Source organism: Aulonocara stuartgranti (assembly GCF_965226115.1).
Source record: "Aulonocara stuartgranti genome assembly, chromosome: 9".
Taxonomy (NCBI): Eukaryota; Metazoa; Chordata; class Actinopteri; order Cichliformes; family Cichlidae; genus Aulonocara; species Aulonocara stuartgranti.
The window spans coordinates 24851263-24876317 of NC_138960.1; the positions used below are offsets into that span (position 1 = coordinate 24851263).

Below are 25055 nucleotides of genomic sequence, written 5' to 3' on the forward strand. Positions count from 1 at the left end.
CATTAGTACCAACCGACTGTACATAGTTTAAACGCCACATCCTTCCCTTTATGACCATAGTGTAGCTACATTCTCCAGGCTGTTTTGAGCACAATCTTGAACATGACAGTGGGTTCACTGTACTCAAATGACCTCCACAGTCTCAATCCAATAGAGCACCTTTGGGATGTGGTGAAACGGGAGATTCATCCCGGATGTGCAGCCGACAACTGTGTGATGATGTCATGTCAATATGGACAAATCTCTGAGGAATGTTTACAGGAATTTAGCAGTCCTAAAGGCAAACTGTAGCACTACCTAATACAGTGGTTATTGAGCATAACATGTAGCTCATGGACAGTTCTTAGAACAAGTAACACATGATTGGAATCATTGCTCTATTTGTAATGAAAGAAAACTGGAATCCACATCATCCGTTTGACTGAATATGGCACAGTTAGCACTTCATGGTGGGGCTTACTGTTTTGTTCTCTTAAGCACACATAGTTAAACACACTACAGATATAAACTGAAGGTAGATGGCACCATTGCTGAGGTACAAATAATTCAGAGATCCTGAGAAAGCAAAGAAAAACACAAAATACCAGACCAGAGTTCAAGATGTGTTGGTATTTATTAAATGTAAACATTTAGAACTGAATAAACCTACATCTGTGGTACCATACTTTGAGTTTAGTTTGAACATTCATGATACAATAAAATAAAAGCACTGAAAAAAAAAAAGTTATAAAAACAAATTATTCCATTCAGTGATGACTTTAGGAAAACTTTCAAAGCTTAATGCAAAACCTCAAAAACACATCAAGACTGAGACGATTGGACTCTTAAACTGTAACAACTTCAGTGTATAAAAGAAGTAGAAAACACAATCCATGAATATAAAATTATTTAATTATTTAGAGCATATTTGTCATAATATTAGTATTAAGTATAGAGTATATTTCACTTTCAAACTTTCTGTTTGATGGACTGTGTTGGCAGATTTTCAGCCACTTGTTGTGACAGCCCCAAAAAGGAGGCCTTTGTATCAGCTTGTAAAGTGGTTTATAAATTTACATTCATTTCCTCAGTAATTATAATGCCAGCTTGTGCCAGGTGGACATACACAACCATGTTAAACTGACCATAAGACTGGATTTAATTCTTCCTCTTAGAGCTTTAGGAGCTGATCTTTGAATATATGACATTGTCCAGACTTTGTGGTTCTGATCCTTTTCATCGGGTGTAAACCAGCAGGCTGCCTTAAGGCGCAGCTCAGCTGTACCGACTGCTGCGACTGTGGCTCCTGCGCCTAGAAGAACTGCGACTGGACGAGCCATACGACCTGCAGACAAAAGAAAACGTTTCACCTTTGAGGCACTGCAGAGGTGTTTACAATGCACAGACGTGTGGAGAACATTTAGTGGGGTGTTTTGGCTTCTTTTATCTTAAATACACCAAAACACATGTGAAAAAACAAGGATTTTCAACAGGACAGAAAGATTTGAGAGGGCGAAAAGGTTGAAGTGAGACCGGCCACATCGTTAGTGTCTGTCAGAGTTCACCTGGGAACTCAGTCTTACCGCGATCGGCGGTCTGAGCTCCTGTAGCTGTCACTTCGCCTGCGCCCTCGTCTCCTGCTCACACTCCGACTCCGACTGGAATAGCTGTCATAGGAGTCTGACCTGCATTAACATCCAGCCAGGTGACAACACAGATATTATTTTGGGAATAGCAACAGAATGACACCGAATTCAGTCATGACATGTAGAGCTTTAAGACCCATTTCTGACATGGTTACAAATACAGCTCAAAAGTAATTATCAGGGCTTCATAAGCTTAACTTTAACTATTTTTAAGCAGCAAAAAGTGGGTTACTTATCATTTTAAAAGGACATGCAGTCCAACAATAATAGATATGAGCAAACAAGAACAACATCACTGAGAATTTAAATATTTTAATAGTTGTAATCGGTGAAAAACAAGCTCAACAATGGTAAACAGATCACTGTATAAGGGAACACAATGTGTCAGGGAATCGGCTGTTAGAATGTACTGTTAGAAAGAGGGGATTGGTGAGTTTCATGTGGTTTCTGATACGTAACAACAGCTGTGGCTCCAGATGTGCTTGCAAAAGTACTGGACTAGTTTGACTATCGTATGGATGCCGTGTGTTAACATTGAGCACTTGTGGATATTTTCAATTTTGTGTGTAAAATTTTATATTAAGCCATTTACTTCAAGATTTTATGTCCATTACTATAAAATATAATATATTTTTAATTCTGATGATTCTCTTTGACACACTGTATTTTAAAAGGTGACATTTAGTGCCAACAGCAGACTTTTCAGTATTAATTTTACTACCCTGTAAAATATGGCTGTTCGATATAACGATATAGATCGGATGACGATATAAAAACGTCTATCGTTTCAGTTTACGCTATCGTTTGTTTCGTGGTGTCGCAAAATAAACTGTTTACAGCAATATTTTTTCATCGTTTTGATGGTCACTGTAGTGGCTATATTAATTTCTTAAAGTTCTCTCTTTCTCTTATATTTAATATAACCACACGACGAACGGACAAGCGCCTGTTTTTATGCGTTGTCGTTAGCAACAACAACAACGGTAACAGCATCGCGTGTCCGCTTGTTTATTTTCCACATAAACCTTTCACAATAAAGCTCAAGATCCTGTTGAGACTTTTCAAAATAAACTGAATCACGTGAAATAGTATGTAGAGTATTTAGGGATGAGAAGCAAAAAAGAGCCGCCAGGTGCTAAAAAATAAACCTTAGACTCAAACGTTAGAACAGGCTTTTCCCCGCAGCACGCCGTGTAATAAATACTCACAAAGAAACGGCGGCCGTTACAACTTATGTCTAAAATGTATCGTTTCATGCATCGGTTAAAACACTCGACTCCAGGTACACGACGCCCAGCTGGAAACACTTCACGCAAGTCGAGCTGCCCGAGATTCACAGAATTTACAGAAGATTTTGTGATTTTTATCGTTATCGGGACGATAGATGTCTTATATCGGGATATGAGATTTTGGTCATATCGCACAGCCCTACTGTAAAACCTTTCAAGCCCTGTTTAAAGACCTTCAGCTCAAAGTTTTGTGTCCATCTTAAGACATATGGATCCTGTTTTTGGTCTAAAGTCCGATCATTACAACAATCCCATCAATCTGACTGTACCGAGTTTTGTTTTTCCAGTTTCAAGCATTCATCTTCTGTGGTGCCACATTAAATGTTATTGAAAATACTGATGGATCTGCACATGCTTTTAGGTTTTGAAATATCTATACTATTTATCAAAAGTCTAAACGTTTCTTTGTCTGACCAACAGTCCTGCTGGTAAACCTGCTGCTTAATAAGACAAAGCAGAAAATATTCACAACCTCAGCGATATTTGGCCAAAATTATGAGGGCTGTAAAAAAATCAACTGATCTCTTACAAACTTATACGTGTTCTCAGTTACAATTATATTGCCATTTTTTAAGCTCAACATACTTCATTGCGTTTCTATGAACAATTCCACATTTCTAAATGTGACTTAAGTGTCCTCACACACCTGGATCTTCTCCGGCGAATATATGAGCGGCTTCTGGAATGACTTCTATTGTACGTCCGGCTGACGGGAACAACAGAAAACACCAAAAATCAGAGGTTTAACTTCAACATCATAGATTAGTAACTGTTAAAACATTGTGGGCACATTTATAAAGACATTTTTGAGTTTTCTTCTTAGGAATCAACACAGAAATCTAAAATGCCAACTACAGAATATTCCCTATCAGATCTTGCACTTGTCCCATGAGTGTTTCATAGTGTACCTGTGACTCCTGTAACTGCGGTACGTGGTGCTGCGAGAGCGAGATCGTCCTCTCCCACGTCTCCTCCAACTCCGGCTACGGCTCCTAAAACAGCAACGATGCTGTAACTTACATCTCACTCACATTCAGGGATGGAAATTGAAAAGAATTTAGCGATTCCATTATCAGCATCACTTATCCATTCGATTCTCTTATCAATTGTTATTGGGTTCTCACTGGCTCAGTTTTGAGAGTCAATGCCATTGTTAAACAGCAGTAAAGAAATTACATTCATCTAAATGAAATGCATGCTGTGGGTCAAATGTTTGTGCGTGTTGAGATTTCCCCTCTTTGTTGTGATCAGTGTTAGAGTCGTTACTCAAAAAGTCAATTGTTACACACAACACTTTTCTTAAAAGTCATGCAGCACGTTACTTAATTACTACTGGGACAAGTAATTTGTTATACTATGCTGTTTGCAAAGAACTGAAGTTGTGTTAGCATAATGCGGTTGTTTCTGTCCTGGATGCAGTTTTCCACTTTACCATTGATCTCGTACATAACCACGCTCTAGACTAAGTTGGTATTTTCCTCTGTCACGTGAATTAAAGTCAGCTGATTGTAGCGTGAGTGCAAGATTGATCGATAAGCAGCCAGACTAATAGTCCCAAGGAATTGGACTACTGGGAATCGGTTTTCTACAAAAAACGGTCCTTGATTACCATTCCTACTCACATCAAACAATTTATTAAGATTCAAAAGGTGGCGTCTGTAAATCATCGCAGTGCTTTATTCTCACTTACCTGGAGGAGGAGCTGGAGCTGCGGGATCTGCTCCTGGACCTGCTGTAGGAGTGGGACCACCCCCGGGAGCGTGACCGGTGACTGGAAACAGAGCGGGACTTTCTAGACAAGGACCTGGACGTCTTTGGAGACCGTGTGCGTGACGTTCCCTTTGCATTTCCCACAGAGGGGGATCTCTCTTCACTGGAGCTCTCCTGGTTTCTCGGCCTCTGGTTGAGCCGCGCGGTCTTACGGACCTCATCGAACAGAGATCCCGGTCGGACCCGGCTTTTGCTTTTTATCTCCATTCTCACTCCCTGCATGTTGCCGGTCTGGTTCTCTTGAGCCTGGACATTTTTCACAGTGACAGGGGGAGCATTCACAGTCTGTACAGCTGACGTTCCTTTCAGTGGCCTCCATTTTAAATTGATTACAGTGGCAGCAGGCTTGCCAGCGGTTCCTTTGTCTTGCGATCCGCCAGCTGTTGTTGTGGAACTAACGGCAAACTGTTCTTTGCTATGAGATAAAGCAGTGTCATTGTTTTCCATCTCAGAAGAGTTTGAGGTAGATTTTAGGGTTATTTTAGGAACGCTGTTGTGAGGATGACATGAGACTGAAGGTTCAACAATTTCAGCATCATGCTCTGGAGTACAAATGTCCATGTCATCTAATGTCTCCGGCTCCTGGACACTTGGCCAGTGAGAATCGCTGGCGCTATTCCTGTTGGATGACTCTAGATGAGGTTCAGTGTGTTTTGCATTTTTGTTGATACTTTCTTTTGTCCTCTGTTGCCCCCTTTCTTCTTCTTTAGTAGGATTACAGCTTGCAGTTTGGTCCTTTGCATTGAGGTTATTAACATCAGCACTTTTTTTAACAACTCTTCCAGGACTATGTCTTTCCCTTTTGGATTCGTCTTCTTCTTCCTCCTCTTCAAACTCTAAAGGTGGTTGCCAGTGAAAAGTCTCTTTCAGCTTCTGATGTTTTCGCTTAGTTTTCTTGGCCTTGTCCTTACTGTGGTGGGAACTGCCTTTATTCTCACTTCTCCTCTTATGTTTATGCTTACGTTTAGCTTTCTTCTTGCTCTTGTGCTTCTCTGGCTCTGCCGCTTTCTCTGGGCTTTCCTCTGACTGACCAGAAGCTGCCGGAGCATTCCCTCCATCAGATGTTTTTCTGGAAATCTCATAATCCGATTCTGAACTAGCTTCCCCTTCCTCTTTCTCAGAAATAGCTAATGTCCTGGCTGTTAAATTTTCAGAGTCACTTTCTGAATTCCATCCAGAGATCGAAGATAACTTCTTTTCCAGAGACTCGGCATACTGAGCCACCCTTATCTGCATTTTCAATGGGATAGCGCTGTTGCTCTGGCTCACCTTATCACTGTCACTGTCCCATTCAGACTTGTTATTAAAAGTCTCTGCTGGCACTGAACTGCAATGCTTCGTCTCCAGATCCTCTGAGCTTCCCTTGTCTTTTATTTGCTCCACAGAGCCAATGACACCAGGGCTGCGCTCACTGTCTGTCCTGTTCTCCGATCCTGAGTGACCATCTTGACTAAGGCTTACTGAAATTAACTTATCCAAATTCTTTACTCTGCTCAGAGAACTGTAGTACTCCTTCCACTCCTTGTCTAGTGACTCCTTCTTTGCGTTACTTGTTTTTGGGGACTTTTCAGACTCTGATCTGCTGTAGGACGATGACCTGCTCTTGTGCCGATGAGTGGACCTGGACCTGGACCTACTGTAACTCCGACTCCGTGAGCGACTATAAGAACGGCTGTAAGATCTACTCTTGGATGACCTGCTGCGTGAGCGCCGTGAAGGTTTTGGTGCTGTGTTGTCTTCAGAGTCACCTGGCAGAGACTTTGGCGTAGCTGAAGTCTGAGCTTTATCTGCTGCGCTATCGACTGCTTGCCCAGTGGAGGAAATGTTGCTGGGAGCTACTTTAGCTTTAATTTCCTGAATATGGATGTAGGAGGGTTTCCATGGTTTCTGACCCGGTTTCCAGCGAGAGGGAGGTGGACTGTCGCTCAATGGGATCACAGGGACACTTTCAGGAGCCGGGACAGCTGGCAGTCTGGGGACAGGTGCGACTTTGCTCTCTTGAAGCTTCTCACTCACAGGGATCATGGTGGCTGGTTTGCTTGTTTTTTTCTTTCTCGGAGATCTGGAAAAACTCCTTTTTCTGGGTGGCGTCAAAGATCTGGATCTGTACCTTGATTTAGACCGGGAGTGAGAATGGGACCAAGACCTAGATCTAGAGAAAGATCGCCCTCTAGATCCAGACCGGCTTCTAGATCTTGAGTAAGACAGGGACCTTCCTTGAGATCTGGATCGACTGGATGTGTATGACTTAGAGTAGGATCGGGAATCTCCGTATGACCCCGAGGATCGGCGTCTCCTTCTGTTTGAAGAGTGGTGTTGACTCGAAGAAGAACGAGTTAGCGAATGAGATTTTCTGCACCCTTTCTCTGAAGACACAGACCTTTCTCCATCTGACTGGTTTTGATGTTTGCTCTTGGAACTCTTCTTCTTGTTATGTTTCCGCTTTTTGGCCTTTTTCTTGTGTTTAGATTTCTTCTTCGCCTTCTTCTGTTGGCAGCGCTGGCTGGACCTCTCCGAGCTGTGGTCTGAGGAGTGCTCTGCAGACTGGGACCACGCAGAGTCGCTTCTGTTGTCCCATCTGCTTGAGGAATGGTCATTCAATCTGTTAAGCCAAAAGACGCATGAAAGCAAATAGAAGGAAAACTAGTGTTTAAAGTTAGGAAGGAAAACACTTGGTCATACTTGTCTCCTTTGCTCCACCGCTCGATGCTTGGGGGTTGATAAATTTTGGTTCTCTTCATTTCTTCTTTCCAGTGCGGTGGAGTTTCACTGCTTCCACGCTCCTCTACAGATGCAGAGCGTGATTTAGACCTCGTAGGAGTGTGATACCGCTGCGAAAGACAAAAAAAGTAAAAACTGTGCATTTGCAAACAATTCATTAAAACTAATTCTGCATAAGAGTTAGACTAGATAAACACGTTTTACAAAATTCACTCCTGTGACTCAAAAAGAAATCCAAAAATTTGAATATTTACATATACATTATGTTAGCAATCTCTGATCTTAGTTGAGGTGAGCTTACTATCGTTCCTCTGCCTCTGATCTTCCGTCCAGACTTGGACACAGCTGGTTTCGGGTCAGCTGGAAGAGTTGCTTCTTCTTTTTCAACTCTGAAAATTAATTTGAAATTGAAATCAAATTGCAGCACTTGCTGTGTTTACTTAGATTAGTGTTTTGGTTGCTCATTAATAAAAAAAAAAGTATATACATGAAGCACAACTTTGAACTGACATATCTGCTTTATCTTCCTGAGATGGCATGTCCCGTCGCAGCAGGAAGCGGTTTTCTGGCACAGGTGGTATTTCCTCTGGCCGAACAACGGGCTTCTCTCTCTTCCCACCCAGCTCCCTCTCTTCTTCCACCTCGTTCTCTCCCTCTCGTAGCTCTCTTCCCACAGGGCTGTGACAGCAGTTATATTTTTATTAAGAAAACAACAAAAAGCTCCTACAGATGTCAGTACTGAAGTCTATACAGTCAATTGGTGAAAACTGACAACACACAAGATATGTGTAAGTATTTATTAAAAAACTTTATAATGTGATCATAAACAAGAACTTACATAATAAAATAAATAAAAATCACCTTTGCTTGGAAGGCAGACTATCTGCATCTTTGTCCTTCCTTGACAGTCTCCTTTTCTTTTTAGGCCGTTTACTTTTCGAATGTCTCTTTTGCTTGTAACGCCTGTGCTTTTCATCAAGTTCACTTTCAGACTCCACTGAGGAGAACTGGGAGAACGAGTCATGGGAGCTCAGGGACGAGTCAGCAGAATGGGAAGTTCTTTTCCGCTTGCCTTCTAGCACTGCAGGAAGAAATACAACAGAACGTGTGGAAATAAATTAAAATGTGCTAATTCTGAAGAATACTTGACTCGTATAGTTAGTAAAAGAAGAGGGAAAGCTCAGACGCCAGGAGTCATTTTCATGATGGTACAAGTACAAGAAAAGCTTTGTCTGTTCTTTCCTGGTATGTTCAAGGCAATGAAAGCAGCCCTGGCAGAGTCAGGTGGGCTGAAGCCAACTGAACTCCACAGAGATCACCTCGCTGATCCTCATTAAACAGAAGATCCAGTTACACGCCCCGTGTTAATGCCAGTGGCGGGGGGAGACGCTGGCATCCAAACGCCAACAAAATGAACATGAGCATGAAATATGTAACTTTCACTACAGATATTCTATTAAAGCTTTTGTATTATAACAAAACTTACAGTCACACTACACTGGCTGAGTGGCAACACATCTAATCTAAACAAACCCAAAGATTTCATACAGTGGGTCTAAGGGTATTGTCTAATAGTATCTTCTAAAAGATCAAAGAAAAAATTTGGATACAATTCTCCAAAAACTACAGTACCCAGGATGCATGGGACCGTTTCATCAGATTTACTTATCAAAAATAAATGAATAAATACAACAAAGCTAATCCTTCCAATTAAGAAGGTTACTGAACGTACCATCGTTTGCAGACTTGGTGATCAGCTGACCACAGTCGATCACTCTCACGTCAGCGTACGGTCTGCTGGCAGAATCAGTCTTCAGCCCCTCAATCTTCTTTATCACTTCAAATCCGGAGATGACCAGACCAAAGACGACGTGGACTCTGCATAGACGCAAGACAGACTTGAAACTAAAAGCAACATTAAATGTACTATTATGTTAGTTTTAAGCCCTGGAGAGCATTTAGGTTTTGCCTCAATCAACTTCCTATGACAGAATATCCTACATTAGCACAGTACATTGAGCTAAAGTTTGAAAACTACCAAAAGGGTTCTAATCTATTAAAATCCCACTCACACAGGCCTGCTTAACAGCTAGCAACTGCGAGTGGTTGCTGGAGGTTGCTTCCTGATGCTCGGTAAAATTGTCCGTTTACGTTGTTTGCACAGCGTCTTCCATGCAAACTACGAGTGACCGAGGCAATCTGCTAAAGACCAAAGGAACCACCAGGAGGGTTTTTGGTGAACCAACCTATTTGCAACCCATTTCACTTAGTGACAGCCAGCAAATATTCAGCAACCGGTCAAGGAATACACATCTTTCCTAAGCAACAGGTGCTTGCTGAGTGATTGCCAGCCTGTGTGACTAACGCCAAACATGCTATAATCAGTTTAGTAACATAGAAACCTAACAATAGTTGTTGGGATGTTGGGATTCTTTTTCCCCAAAAAGTTTCATATCAATACACTGAAAGTCTCATTTTCAGATTTCTATATAGAATTAGAATGTGAAATAATAATATCAGATGTACCTACCCATCAAGATGAGGCGCCATCTTAGTTGTGCTGATTATGGATAATCCAGCAGTAAGTGAGGTGGGGAGTCAACCAAAGGTGGAAGCCGGGCCATGAAAGTGGGGAAAAAAGAGAAAAGAATAACAATAAACAAATACCTCGATCAAAGCGGGGATGCTACTGTACCACAGGGAAAATCTCAAAAGGAATTGTGCAACAAACCTTTCTTTAATGACATCTGATTGCAACTCAATTAGGAAAACACTCAACAGCAGAGTGTGGTAAATTACATTATCATTTTTTCTGTTATAAAAATCAATTTGCACAAAGACTACATATCTACATTTCCTCCTTCGAGAATTTGTAATCATGGAGGAAAATGTCAATCGTATGTTCAGAACCTGCTTTTGTGACAACGGAAGCCAAAATAACATTTTGAGTCACCTCAAGCCATTTGTGAAATATTTAAGCAAGTCCAACAATTGCAAAGACAAACTACTCAATGATAAATACAGTCAGGAGAGAGAGAAACACAGCCTTTGAGACACATTACCTTGGAAGAGCAGGATGCTAGAGTTTCTGTAAATTTTACACAAAAACGGCAAGAGAAAAAATGTAACAATTGTAGGTGAAAAAGAATGAATCCAATGTTTCTCTGCACTTTGAAACTAACTGCACACAGAAGAAGGGACTGCTGATGGTCACACTTAATGACAAATTCTACTCTAAAATCTCAAAACAGGAAAAAAAAAGGGATAGAAAGCAAAAACTAATAAGAAACTTTCTTAAGAATGACAATAAAATAATGGTGGTTGGGGGGTAAGTTCTTAAAAGCAATGTTTTAATTTAAAAGTTACTCACATAAAAAACTGTGAGCCGTTGGTGTCTTTCCCACGATTGGCCATCGACAGCAGGAAGGCTCTGTCGTGTTTGAGAGTGAAGTTCTCATCTGTCGGGGGCAGATGCAGAGGATTCAAGTGTTAATAAAAATAATCATTTAAAAAAAACAAAACAAAAAGGTTTATTAATTCATTAAAGCTTTTCGCTGTCTCACCAACCTATCCTTCCATAAAGTCAGCTCTAACAAAAGGTTTCTGTTGGGCCAAATATTACTGCAGTCTGTTTATAAAGTACCAAACCAGTAATGACTTTCAACAACTTGCACTTTTCAGATGAAAAGGTACCACACTGGTTTCTGTTCACATCATAGCTACAAGCAGATCTGCTTGCTGATGTGTGCAATATATTACGTGCATTTCTCAAAGTCAACCTTACATCACAGTCTTCAAGGCAGAGCTGCATTCTGATATATTCGAGGGTTAATCCGCTGTAGGAGTTCCAGAAAACACACTCAGTCGAATTTATAAAAGGAACCATTAGCTTTTGCTTGCACAGCTACCAGGAATGAACTTTGCAAGTTGTGTTTAGAAGTCTGGTTTACATATTGCTCTGGAGTTCACCCTTGGGTTTAGCAGGGTGACATAAGCTTTGTTTCTAAAAGCTTTAAAAAGTTAGAGAAAAATGTCCAAACCACTGATTTAGGAGATTCTCAACGAGGGTCTGGTCCATCTCAAAAGTAAGCACCATCACTGACAGTGCTTACTTTGAGGGCCCTGCTTAGAAAAAGCAGTTACGGCTGTAACAGTAACATAAGGCGGTGCGACGCTGTTGGATCACTTCAAGTTTCAAGGGGTTTTTCAAAGCTGGAGATTAATGAGTGCTTTGCAAAAACAAAATAGTCCCCGTAATGTACAGTTTTAACAAAGAGATGATATACAATATAAAAGTTAAAAGTGGAATATCTTCTTACTGATGAGCAAAACCACCCGTCTGGTTCTGGCTCCATGTCCTGCTAGTTCCACCTATTTAACATAAAAACCCTAATCTGAGCGGGGGGGGGGGGACCTTTCAGTACAAATGTGAATCTGTGACGCTGCGAGCATTTGCACTGCTTTCACTGACTGAGGAAGGTGGTGGGGACGATGTTGGCATGGTGTTACGGAGCTGTGTACATCTCTTACCTTTTCATTTTGCAAAAGACCACTCTATAAATAAGAGAATATGTTGAAAATTTTAGGCAGGAAGATTGTAGCTTTCAGTAAAGAGAATGCCTACTCTCCATCTTGATTTGATAAAGCCTACTGCTGTTACTACATAGAAGAACTACACAATGGAAAAGTGAAGGTCAGCGCAGTCAAACATAGAACAATTCGCACACAAAACCCATTAACCATCTATGCAACTTTATATGCATGCTTTGTTTTTTTAGTATAGATATGCATCACTATTATTAGATTATTAGATAACTTGATATTCCAAATACCTTCAAAGTAGCCTCCATATATGGATTCCCCTCCTCTTCCATTTCCTGCAAAGATTAATAAAGTCAAATAAATTCACAGCAGCTTCTTTATATTGCAGCAGTGTAATTGTGTGTAGCCGCTGAAAAAGATGCTGCCTCATCAGCAAAGGCAGCAGTGATTCATGTTTATTGGGCTCATTTTTGAAGTGGCTGCCATGTTCAGGAAACTGTAGTCTCCTGGATTCCTGCCATGAACACCCACAACAAAGCCGCAGAGCATGTTTACGGTATGTTGGCACTTTGATGAGATTAACAGCTTTGATCAGTTTTTACCCATTTTAATTTGGCCTCTAATTAATGTTATTATTGAAAAACATTTCCCACCTGGAGAGCATTTAATCCATCTTTAAAACAACCCAAATGAGAGGTTTTTTCGCCCCGCTCACATAAGCTGTGTTACGCTCTGTTGGCTTTCATTAGATTTTGGACTGAAACGAACAAACTAGCAAATTAGAAAAAGGTGGAGCACTGTGAACACGTTCTTAGGTAAACGGGGGATTATAACATTACCTTCAGTAAAGTCGCCTCCCTGAATCATAAAGTTTTTTACAACTCGGTGAAACGTGGAGCCTTTGTAGCACAGCTTTTTCCTTGTGACTTTCCCAGTTCCCCTTTCACCTGCAATGACATTCATGTTAACTGAGCTCTCACCAAAAAACAAAAACACTCAACCTGCTAATACACAAAGTGCTTCTGTGTTTACTAGATGGTTTTAAGAAACAAAAGGCTTTTAATATTGCCACAAAGGAATGAAAACCACATTTGGGTGGTGGCTTTCAGTAAGCTATATGCCTTTGGTCTGGCATCCTGCTGGTACTCCCTTGGAGGACTGCCAAATTCATTAATAAATCTTCCACTGGACCAATACTAACCGGGGACACAATACTGGCCCAAAGCTATTACCCTCCAGAGTCCCCTTACTCCTGGGGTGAAATGACGTGAAGGCAGGATTTAATTAGATGTGGTGATGTGTTGAAGGTGGCTTTCAGCAGAAAGAGGCTGTGTGTCCTATTGAAAAGCTAAGCTAAGGGTTTAGTATTTTACTTCTTTGGCTTCGGCACTGTTCCAGGGGTTTGGTTTCCTTTGGAGTGAGCTGATCCAATTCTAAAAGGACACATTAGAAACTTTGAGAAAGTCAGCAAACTGCACCAGCTGAATGCGGGTGTGTATTACTGCTTCACTGGTGTGCTGTCTGTGCATGTGTTGGTTCAGGAACAGACTAACGAGCCTTTTCCCATGTCTGCCTTTGCTGCCATCGCATTCCCGTTGGCCAGGTAGGGTGAAAAATGAGACGGGGGGATTGCTCGGCTATGTGTCTGCAGATTTATGACTTTCTCTAGGCAAACCACTGCCTCTACAGTACACTACACTGCTCTGTGTGATGAAATATCTAGAAAACAGAGCAGCCACAACATAAGTCATAAAATGGTGTATGTTTTTTATTACGTTATTGTCATTTTATTTCACTTATTTAATAACGTTGTCATTGCTATTGTATTGCAGTGCTTGGATAAACCTTGTTAAGTTGCACTTCTGTAAGGCCAAACAGATGAGGTTGACAACATCTGTGATGCAGCACATCACAGGACGTTATCTCTCAAAATTATGTCAGAAATTTTATTTTATTGAACAGTTTCTGACGCTTAAACTTCAGCAAACTTCTCGACTGTGAGAGAAAACCTCTTCTCTAAAGCTGTGACTCGATCAGTCAGCGAGTGAAATTTGCCCCTTTAACACTTTATTTATGGTCATTTGTACAAGCAGACGAGCCTTTGGAAAGAGGTTTAAACCACTGCAAATATGTTTCTGTAAATTCCTTCAAAGTTCAACAGGAAGTTAAGCACCCCCCAAAAAATCCATCACAGATGAAAAGATACAGCGTGAAAACTACAGACTGGTGTGGTGCAGTAAATGAATTTTGTTGTTTTTAACTTTGTTTTCCCCTCACTTCAGCTTTTAGTTAGTCGCTTTGCACGCTGATGTTATCACTGTCACAGAACCACTTCTGTTTACGCTCACTGTTAAAGCGCAGGTAGTGTGTGCAGTATTCTCCTGAAGGTTAGGTGTCGCCACGTCAGTGCTGATAAAGGAAAGAAGTCAAAACTGGAAGCAAAGACATTGCCGTGTGTGTTTATTCAAGAAAGTCTAATCTTTTCAAACTGCTGTAGCTTCCCTCCATGTGTAGTGTGTCAAACTATGAGCTTGTGTATGGATATATCATTAAAATGGCAATTAAAAACTGACTATCATACACTTCATACGTGTCTTCAACTCAGTGTTGCAGAAACAAAACTAAATGAAACTAAAACACTGTGCAATCTGCCATGAATGGCAATGGCAATAGTGCCATCACTCTTCTCTGCAGCTTCGGAGTACCCCAGAGATTTTTGACACTGCCCCTATCTGACAACGGACAATCTGTGCAGGTGGCTCAACGGACTACCAACGAGTGCTGACGCACTACTACCGCTGGACAATAATTCCCACATCAGCGATCCTGCCGACTCTTCAGTCTTTAGCCTGTGGTGATAATGCTGTGCAGACTTTGATCGATAAACAGCCTTTTGTCAACAAAGTGGATTATTTATCTGGTGGATTATTTATTTGGCGATTTAAAAACCTGCTACAATTCACTATTTACCTGCATCGTTATGAAACCACTGGGGACAATTTGACATTTGATAAAAATGAATTTAAACAAATACACAGAAAAGAAAGCTACATAAATGAAATGTGTTTTTCCATGTTAATCAAGTAGTTTTGAAATTTTAGAGTTAAAGTAGTGAAAATCTTGCACTTTAGTCTGGGTTTTGCCATGTTGAATCACATTTTTAAGCAGAATTATTCAAATATGCGATTAACGAAATGCTGTAAGGTCATGACATTTGACTGGAAGATATCTCTGAATGAGGATTACTCACCAGTGCACAAACAGAGGAAGTTTTTGCTGGTCTTGGGACAAATATCCGAAAAAAGCTGAAAGACTATACGCCCAACTACAAGACACATAAGGGGGAAAGAAGAGTCACTAAAAGTATCATCTTTAAACAAAGTCAAAATAAATCACATATAAACAACAACATGTAAACAACCGGAAACAATCTTTAATAGTTCACAGCTACATTTTCTATTACAAGCTACAAGTTTCTATTACAGAAACCTCTCTGTAGCTAATGGCAAGTCTGATACTATGTGAGGGACAGCTGTGGAAGAAGGGCATCAGCTACATCTTTCAGGATAAAGTCACTAAAACAGTCTGGTCAATATTTCCATTCTGAGCAGCTATCAGGGGTTATATAGAAATATAACCTCTCAGCACAGATACAGCTGACGCTAAACCAGTCTATCAAGTTTATTCACCACTGAGTGAGCCACTTTCATTTTGTAAATGAATATCAATGAAAAGCTTGAACACCAAAAACAAAATCTATACATAACATTAATTTAAAAATCCTTTTTTTACATATCAGTTCAAAGTATGGAAGTTAAGGTAGGCTCTAACTAACTATTCTCTCCACCTGTAAACTGATAAGGATTTCCCTTACTTGGCTCCCGGTTGAGCTCCACATCAAAGTAACACTGAGGGCGGTCTTTCACCCCCATTGCGATCAAAGTCCAGATGACCTAAAATGCAAAAACAAAAGAAGCTAAGCATAAAAAAAAAACAAAAAACAATGCTTCCCCCCCCCCCTTTTTTATACGTATGTTTAAGCCAACAGAGACACAGCACATTGGAAAGAGGCTGTATACAACGGAGAGACTAAATGACAGCAAAGGAGGAAGAAACAGAAAGGGGAGGAGAGAGCAATGGTAGGGGAGAGACAGAGAGAGAAGTCTGTGGGGACATACAGAGGCTATGCAAATCCGAGCAGAGCGCACCACAGACTCCTTACTGTATATTTATTGCTCTGTGACAAACACTGAAATGTCACCACTCTGGCTGAGCCTGCTTTGTAACATTAACAATAACCTGGAAGTGTATTTACAGCTTTTAGTTTGAGCATGTTTGATTTATATATGGACAAGCACCCAGCAGACAATTAAAGCAAGCACCATCAATAGATCCCAATGTTTACCTTCATCATGTGACAATAAATATATAAATAAATATAAATAAATATATAAAAAATTATATATATATATATATATATATATATATTTATTTATTTATATATACACACATATATATATATATATATATATATATATACATACATATATATATATATATATATATATATATATATATATATATATATATATATATATATATATATATATATATATATATATATATATATATATATATATATATATACACACACATATATACATATATATACACATATACATATATATACACACACACACATTAAAAAGAAATCTCAAAACCATGCACCAACTTGTTGAAGAGCTTTACTGCTGAGCCATGAGTTGGAAAACCACAATGTTTTTAGTCTGAGCAATGCAGTTTTAATGACAGCTACAGTACAAGGAAATGTTTGGTCTATCTGGAATTTGTGTGGGTGAGCAGACTGAACTGCCAAAGAGCTTTACGAGTAATGAAAGTGCAACACAGTACGGAAGAGGGGGGAAAAAAGAAAAAAAAAGAAATCACAACAACTTCTCAGCAATGTGCATTCATCAAATTCTCTTCTTTTCATGTCCATGGTATGTGCTCAATATTTCTTTTCTTTTTTTAACTGTGCAGAGATGTGAGTGAACATGAGCTGCAGTGTTTTGTGTTATTAGCTATAGTTTAACTTTAGCTTTCCCCCAGAACACAAGAAGAGAAGTGAGCTTGGTGTTAAGTTGGAGTGTTTTCTGGCATTACTGCACAGGAGGAAGTATATCAAGGTGTCAAGATGATAATACTGAATCTATACATAGCCGCCTAAGAGGCCTGTCTTTTCAGATAAGCAGAGCTGCATTGCATTTACAGCAGAACTCGTGTCATATTACTAGCCTTGACTATGTTTGGTTAACGAGGAATGGCATCTGCATGAACAGTTAGATCGTGGCTGCTACGAATAGAAAACAATAACCAACTTCTGGAGAAGTCCCTCCTCCACTGAGCTCTTTAGATATTTACCTTGCATGTCATGCAGACTACAGTAACCACTAAAGCGCACTCCCCCCCCCCCCCCCCCCAAAACAAAACTAAACAAAACAAAAAACAAAACACAAAACCTTAAAACAATGCTGTAAACCCAGAAACCGAGAATGTCCTTTTGCATTTCTTGTACAACGTTAGCAGCCAGCACGGCACACCTTGTAGCTCGGGTTTATCTGAAAACGACCTAAGGTTACTGAGGGTTTAAGCCATGCTGCGAGTATTAAAACGGTGTGAAATCTCCCCAGGCTACAACGAGAACACTGTTCACACAAATGTTAGGCGCTTTTCCAAAGCGGCGGAGCTAACAGCTAGGAGCTGGCTAAAGTTAGCTAAGCAGCTTACGTAAAAAAAATCACTCGTTTGCAGAGACTGTTAGCATTTATTTCAACGCTGAAAATCCTACCAAAGGTTATTAAAAGCTTTGATCTATGTAACTTACCTCTGTACAGTAGCTAGCCAAGAATCAGCTAGTCACTGACGGTCGCCACTTAGCATTTGAGTTCCCTTTTTTGAGTGACGAGTGCTGGTTAGAAAGCCGACTGGTGGGTGGGCAGTTTAGTAGTTTTGTCCCTTTCGGCTTGCCGTAGAAGATTTGTTGTGGTTTTGTTGTATCAGGAAGCACATTTGAAGTTAGCTCGCTGGACTAATTTTGATTTAAGGTCTTACTTCGCTATTATAAGTCGTTATTAAGGACGGCTCTCTTTATCGATCATTGATTGCTTTTGCATCGCGAAGCTGGGGCGGGTTTCCTGCCTGCTTATGGCGTGTTTTTGTTTGTGATAAGATGCATTAGTCAGCTCAACTACAATAGCTTAGGGACAAGGTGCAGCATGAAACCCATGATAATGAGGTAAGCTGCAACGAGATGTTGTCACGAGTGTTTAAATTGTCTTAGCTCAAAGATTTCTAAGTGGTGTTTAACTACAGAGACTACAGAGATTTTAAACCTACGCAGTTTCCCTGTTCAGTTACCATCTATTCACACCAACTAAACCTAATGCAGTCTGAAATGCAGTGTTTAGTTTTTTTCGGAAAGTTATTTATTTAGTTAGTTAATGTAAGGAGAATTAATGAAAACAATATCACAGTTCACGTAGACAAATATCGTTACCAATGGTGATGGACAAATTGACAGGTGAGGTCAGACAGGAGTCTCGCTGGTATATGATGTTTGCAGACAACGTTGGGATTTGTACTTAGAGGAAAGAGCAAGTGGGAGAGAACCTGAAAAGGTGCAGGTATTGTCCGGAGAAAAGAGGAATGAAAGTTAGTAAACTAAGAGGGAGAGGAAAGGTAATGAATGTCGATGGGCTACATACCTGGATTCAACCATCCAAAACAAGGCAGGTAGGGTGGGAGTGTTACGAATGTCAGGGGCGATTAGTGGCAGAAGGATACCAGCAAGAGTGAAAGGGAAGTTTTACTAGATGGTTTGCAAGTTAGACCTCCTTTCATTTATGGTTTGGAGACGGTGGCACTGACAAAAAAACAAACAAAAAAACAGGAGGCACAGCTGGAGGTGCCAGAGGTGAGAATGTTAAGATTTTATTTAGGTTTAGGTTTATTTTGTTTAGGTTTAGAGCTAGAGAGTTAGAGAGGCAAGGCTGAAATGCTTTGGATATGTGGAAAGCAGGAGTAGTGGATGGATACAGAGCTGCCAGGCAGTAGGAAAAGAGGAAGACCATAGAGGAGCTTTGTTGATGTATAGTGAAAGAGGACATGCGGAGAGTTGGTGTGCCAGAGGACAATTCTGAGGATAGGGTCCGATGGGGGCAGAAGCAGCTGAAAGAAGAAGAAGAAGAAATATTGTGACCAAAATATTCTACATGAAGTATTTTATTATAATAGAATAATAACACACAATTTGATAAGAAAGGAAAATGTAGTGTAAAAAATATAGAATACTAAATTTGAGTGTAAGACTAACAGCTCAGTTTATTTTATGTGTTATTAGCATGATACTAGCTGTATTTATTTATACTACTGACAGTTTATATAACAGCTATCATCAGCACTATATCCCCAACTTAAATGTGCTATTCCAATCAATATGATAACAGTAATCTGATCTTGCTTTGTGCTCTGCGTAGGCAGTGTGTGCTTCATGGACCGAGTGGATAATGTCTGTGATCCTGTTTGCCTTTGTGGTTCGGGTCAGGGATGGACTCCCCCTGTCAGCCTCCACAGACTTTGAACACAACCGAGAGCTCCAGCAGAGGAAGCAGCAGATTAAGACCATCAGCAAGGCGCTGGCCCGCTTCCCCGACAGAGGGACCATTAAGGGCCAGGAGCTCAATATATAGTAAGCACGCAACAAACGAAAAGCAGCAGCAGCAGCACACAGATTCATAAGAACCTGTCTAACTGCAAAAATGCACAACACACAGCCTTAAAGCAAATCGGCACGTATTTGGTTTTGTGGTACGGTCGACATACGCAGTGTTGTCCATGTGAACAGAGGGGCATCCACGTCACGCTGCTTCAGGCTGTTTGTTTACTAAACACCTTTTCTCCTCTCACCTGTTCAGCTTCGTCTCTTCAGAGGGTGTATCCTACATGACTGTGTGTCACTGCAGCCTCCCTGTTGCTAAAGCCTTCTGCTTCCTGGAAGATCTGCGCTGGGAGTTCACAGCATGCTTCAAAAGCACTGTTGTTGCCTTGGCAGCCAGGCCATATCCATTTTTGGAATTTGGTGAGGGGAGCGAAATTGCCTCATATAGATTTGATAGTGTCTTTTGGGATTGCAAAAGTTTTTTCTTTCTTTTGCTTTAAATTTAAGATGTGTTAACACACAATTAAATAAATTAAATCTTTGAATTTACCTCTGAATCTTGCTGCCAACTGACAGACAGCATTATTCAGAAGCTGAAGCAGCAGTACAACCACAGTGGTGGCCCGGCCCTAGAGGTGACTTTGGCAGAAGTCCAGGAGGAGCTGAGGATCCATCCACCTCAAGTAATAAACCTGGATGAGGTGGAGCTAACCAATGGCACTGCAAATGGGCACATGGAGCAGGGTCCTGGATCTGGTAAGGCTAAAAGCACTTGAAACAGAGCACTCTGCTTCCTGCCTTTGACAGCCAGTATGAATTCTTTGTAATGCAGGAATGAGGATATTTTCTTGCTTCTCATTGTGTTTTCTTGTTTTGAAGTGTTTATATTGTCGCTTTCTTGTGTTTAACAGGTCAAAATCAAAGACTGGAACCAGTGACGGCCCCGGGCATCCTCTCTCTCATCCTCAATATCATGTGTGCGTCTTTGAATGTTATCCGTGGGGTTCACCTCATGGAGTACACGTTCCAGGTACAATTAGTGCTGGCATCTGATTACTGTCATTTCAAATATTATTAATGGTGCTGTTTATTTGGGGAGTCTAAATGATGTGAAAAACAATCATAAGTTGTAACTTTCTCTCTTGCATAGCAAACCAGTTTGTTTGTTTGTTTGTTTAAGTCGGGATATTTGGAAATAGGCTTGCGTAAGCTAATTTTAATTACAGATAAGGTAAGCTGGCTGAACTGACCGCTGTGCATTAGCATTTTACGGTGAAAGCTGAGTTGTTATCATGAGGTGTGCACAAATTGGGTGAATTAATCAGAAATAAACGCAGCAAGCCGACTGAGACCGGAAAACAAATCAACTTTTTTAAAAGTTTATGTATTATTTTTGTTTTCGCAGGATGATTATGAAAGTATTTGGAATGTTGTGGCATTTCTCCTGGCATTTGCTTGCTGTGTTTTTCAGGTAAATAGTAGTTCACATAGTAGCTTGACTCTTGATTGCAAACAGAAATATGCTGCCGTCCATCTTTCTCTGACGCTTCTCCGTGTGAATCGCTCCGTAGTGCCACCTCTACCTTTTCCACTCATCTGTGAAGAAACTGAAGTGCTTCACTCTGTTAAGTGTGATCGTCCTATGCAACTTGCACCTGCTCGGCTTGAGAAACGCGTGGCAGCTCCTCTTCCACGTTTCCGTTGCCTCCTTGTCTACCGTGCTCATCCTGACTCGCAAAGTCCAAGACAGAACCAGCGACTGTGGCGTCTGAGGAGCGCAGGACAGCGAAATTTGTTGCACCGCTGCAGTTTTCAGTGCAGGCGAGAAAGAGCGAGGACGTAATCGGCTCGGTTAACCTCAAACCAGGAAAAAATGCATATGAAGAACAACACTGATGAATCCCAGTCAAGCCCAACTTTTGGGAAAAGTTTTGAAAGAAGATGGAAGAGCTTTTTTTCAGTCAAAGTTTTTCCCGTTATGTTGGTGGGTTTATAATTGAATGCATTTGTTCTCACACCCAGCTCAGTATTTCTGTTGTCACAGAGCACTGATTAGCTTTTCATAATCATTTTACACTCAGTGACATCAAGTTAAAATTGATTTCAGTTGTACTTTTCCCAGAAAATAAGATAGTCCGTCCTGCGCTGGTAGGCGTATGATAACTAAATTATTTAATGTAGCTTAACTGAATTACTCTATAGCCTAAAAAGGAAAAAAAAAAAATCAAATGTGTAAATATAAAGCTATGGTTGCTCTACTTCTTTCTGTGTGGCAGTGCAAATATGGTTGATGGGTTTGGTTTATTTTGTTATATATTTTATAGCCAGTGCTCAGCTTCTCGTTGCAAAGGTTCACATTTAAGGGCTTCGTTATTTAGCAACTTCACAGTCTGTTCTGAAAGGGAATGTGTTAATCATATGTTCAGCTGTGGTTTGATTTTGAGGTTTGTTTGTTTTTTTAACAACGACTCATTTTAGACCCCTCGTTAGAAGAAAGTTGTTTCACCTCATCTCCAAAATAAGCTTGCTGTTGATCTCTAAATTGTGATGATATCAATATGCTTGTTTTATTAAGCTATTGCTAAGGTCGGCCTTAGCTGTTCTTCCTGAGGCCTGTACTATGAAGAAAGTTCAACATACCAGGGTGTCTTTATGCTACCTGTTCACTTTTGCTAACGCTGGCATTCAGCAGTCACGTGAAGCTAATTATTGACTCCCTGAAGTTAACCCAGGGTCTCCTTTGGACCTTCAATTGAAAGGGGTGGTGTTGGCAGTATCTGACCAATCACAAACGTGGACAACTACTGGCAGTATAGCAGCTGATTTTACAAAGGAAGATAAAATAATACAATGGGGGAAACATGAAAAGGTTAAACACATAAAAGAGACTGAAAGCAACACACCCACTGCAGACAAAGGAGCAAGATGAGTGTCTGCCAAATCCAGCTTCATAGTACGGGCCTTGGGAGTCTGGTATGCATTCACAAAGATGCAAAAAGAAGAAGCAAGCCCTTCTTATAAAGGTATTATTAAAATTCATAGACAAGAACATGAAAGGTTTTTTTTTTTTAACTACCTATAACAGGATATTAAACAGCATATTTTGTATTGAATGTACGCATTTCCAACAATAAGTAATCCTTCTTCTCCAGTGTAATTCCTATTTCATGTTTCCACATATGAGAAAGTATGTGAACGTGTAAAAGCACTGATTATATTGCAGTTTGTTAGAAAAACTGCACTATTTATGGAGACAGTTATGGAAATTATCCTTTGAATATGTTCCTGTTTTCTGTTTACCTGTTGGTTTGTTTCAAAAGCCTCTATTTCCTAGGGAGTGGAGTAGATCCAATATTTGTTTCTCACATTGATGTAAACATAGAAATCTAGATAAATACCACTGCTGTGCTGCTGAAGAAGTAGACTAAGAATAATTTTACTGTCAGTTTTTGTTTTTCTTACGCACTCCGTTTTTAATGGCTAAAAGTTGCACTCAATATCAGAGGAAGTAGATCGTTAGTTTTATAGAGTTAGTTAAACATGTAGCATCAGGAATTATGTAAAATCCATCCTTTCTTTTTTAATGTTTGATCCCTTGTTCGAGGACTTTTAAAGGCTGCATTTCTTACATCAATCCGAAGGTCTTTAACTTTATTGCACTGTTAGAGAGGGACAAAAAAGCTCATTAGTTTTATTGTAATGTAGCTTCAGTTTACACATGTGTGCCCTTTAGTAATGCTAGACTTTACTTTTTTCTTAAAAAGGTTGTTTTATCCTGAACTCCTGGCATTTGCTTGATGAAAAGCCTTTAGATTCACTGAAGTTCACTGGGGCTGCGAGGTTTCAAGTAGATTAGGGAATAGTGAACTGTTCAAACAACATAATTTTGTTTTTAATTGTTATGCTACTGATTAATTGAGTCCAACTGTTATATTGGCGCGGCGGGTATGTTCGCTGTTGATATCGGCATCTATGTATAACCATCCTAAATAAAAATTAAAAAGTAAAGGAGAGATGGAGAACACGCCCTTCATCCATGGTATGAATGTTGGTGTAGTGTGTGAACCAGAGGACCCTCTGCAACATCTCTGTGGGCAGCATTAGTGTGAACGCCACAAACACAACCAGCTGATCTGAGTAGAGTCTGGCTGAGCATAAACGAGTAATCTGCAACTTGTTGTGACAATAAAGCAAGATTATTTTTAAAGTACGCTGTCATGATATCTCAGTAAGGACTCATAAAGAAATTACAGATAACAAATGTTCGGGAACTTTATGTTTTGTGAAGCCAGAAGAAAAAATATTGTTCGGTATTGGTTTTAAAAATCCTATGCCTGTCAGCCGCTACTGGATATTTTGTGCGTAGGATTTTGGTGATGCTAATATTTTTGATATGTAGGAGGTTTTACTGATTCAGCATTTTCCAGTAGAGAAACTGTATTTAAATACACTGCTGACCAAATGATTTGTAACAAAATGTTTTTAAGATGTTGAACCAAACCATTTGGAGCATTTTTTTTTTCCTCTTGAAATGAAAACGAAGGATAAAGTTTGTTTTTAGAAGAAAACATACAGTACAAATGCAGCCTGTAACTGAAATGTGACAGTTTTCAAGTTTGCAGGTTAGAAAACCCTTTATGTTCGCGAGACCAGCCTGAGTCTCTAATCCTTGGACGGTTTCTCTTTTAAAATGAAGAACAGTTATTTGTATAAATTGTGGGTTTACTGTTTTGTGACTCTATTTATAATGATTGAAAATGATGGAACTGTGTCATTTATTGTAACTGCCAAAAACGCTTTTGATTACAGGGCATTTTCCCCATCTGGTAAAACTGACATTTCATTAATAAATAGTGTCTTTTTTTCCATTTCCTTATTTTTGCTTTGTGAGTTCATGGCAGGAAAACCTGCAGCAGTGATTGAACAGTACCAACATGAAAAATGTTAATTACTTTGACTAATGGGCCCATTTAACTTTTATATATGTCTATATGCAGAATTTTAAATCTGAAATTGCATGCAAAACAAATCAAAAAAGATTTTGGCCAAGTAACCAAATTAGAAATAATATGCCAATAATATGCCACAGCACACCTGAAACACTGACCACACTGAGTGTACTTTCCAAATATTACACCAGATGGAGCTCTTACAGTGTCAAAGAGACTTGCAGTCACTGACAGAAACAAATGAAACTCAAAAATGTTTTGAAGCTTTTAAACACATGGAGAATATTGTGGAACAGCCCTGTGACACTAGATAATATAGTAAATATAGTTTTATTTATGTATTTAACATCAAAGATAGAATAAAGCCTGTTGGGAAGGGAGAAAATGTGCATAAAACTACTAGTGTTGCAACAGGTTACACAACACACTTGATAGAGAAGCT

At 40.0% G+C, this 25055-nt stretch overlaps 2 protein-coding genes across 10 annotated transcripts; one reads left to right on the forward strand and one right to left on the reverse strand.

The window, feature by feature from the left end:
* Positions 1-593: 593 nt before the first annotated feature.
* nktr (natural killer cell triggering receptor) lies at positions 594-17952 on the reverse strand. Of its 4 annotated transcripts, none has more exons than XM_082545744.1 (17): positions 17832-17952; positions 15822-15900; positions 15198-15272; positions 12787-12894; positions 12238-12282; positions 10776-10863; positions 9936-9965; positions 9138-9283; positions 8267-8486; positions 7916-8083; positions 7707-7794; positions 7367-7515; positions 4605-7262; positions 3823-3906; positions 3561-3620; positions 1563-1664; positions 594-1324 (listed from the first exon to the last, which is right to left on the reverse strand). In XM_082545744.1, exons 2-17 carry the CDS (start codon positions 15877-15879, stop codon positions 1255-1257), a joined length of 4149 nt encoding a protein of 1382 aa, XP_082401870.1. In that variant the 5' UTR covers positions 15880-15900; positions 17832-17952; the 3' UTR covers positions 594-1254. The 4 variants fall into 4 exon arrangements, with proteins under 4 accessions (XP_082401870.1, XP_082401869.1, XP_082401871.1 ...); XM_082545743.1 differs by having other exon boundaries at positions 4605-7286; XM_082545745.1 differs by lacking the exons at positions 12787-12894; positions 15198-15272; positions 15822-15900; positions 17832-17952 and adding an exon at positions 11936-11959 and having other exon boundaries at positions 4605-7286.
* sec22c (SEC22 homolog C, vesicle trafficking protein) lies at positions 16865-25055 on the forward strand. 6 transcript variants are annotated; one of them, XM_082545747.1, is made up of 7 exons: positions 16865-16947; positions 19483-19694; positions 19921-20084; positions 20241-20420; positions 20576-20694; positions 21070-21135; positions 21236-25055. In XM_082545747.1, the coding sequence occupies exons 1-7, from the start codon at positions 16939-16941 to the stop codon at positions 21434-21436; spliced, it is 951 nt and encodes a 316-aa protein (XP_082401873.1). In that variant the 5' UTR covers positions 16865-16938; the 3' UTR covers positions 21437-25055. The 6 variants fall into 6 exon arrangements, with proteins under 6 accessions (XP_082401873.1, XP_082401876.1, XP_082401874.1 ...); XM_082545750.1 differs by lacking the exon at positions 16865-16947 and adding an exon at positions 17160-17800; XM_082545748.1 differs by lacking the exon at positions 16865-16947 and adding an exon at positions 18088-18242.

Excerpts from the sequence above, each read along its gene's own strand:
- nktr (XM_082545743.1), bottom strand. The coding sequence starts at position 15,879 with ATGGGGGTGAAAGACCGCCCTCAGTGTTACTTTGATGTGGAGCTCAAC. Across the intron at positions 15,273-15,821 it reads GGAGCTCAACCGGGAGCCAA|TTGGGCGTATAGTCTTTCAG; the intron begins GTAAGGGAAATC and ends TGTGTCTTGTAG. Across the intron at positions 7,516-7,706 it reads TCAGAGGCAGAGGAACGATA|CGGTATCACACTCCTACGAG; the intron begins GTAAGCTCACCT and ends TGTCTTTCGCAG.
- sec22c (XM_082545747.1), top strand. Across the intron at positions 20,085-20,240 it reads ATATCCATTTTTGGAATTTG|ACAGCATTATTCAGAAGCTG; the intron begins GTGAGGGGAGCG and ends GCCAACTGACAG. Across the intron at positions 21,136-21,235 it reads TTGCTTGCTGTGTTTTTCAG|TGCCACCTCTACCTTTTCCA; the intron begins GTAAATAGTAGT and ends ATCGCTCCGTAG.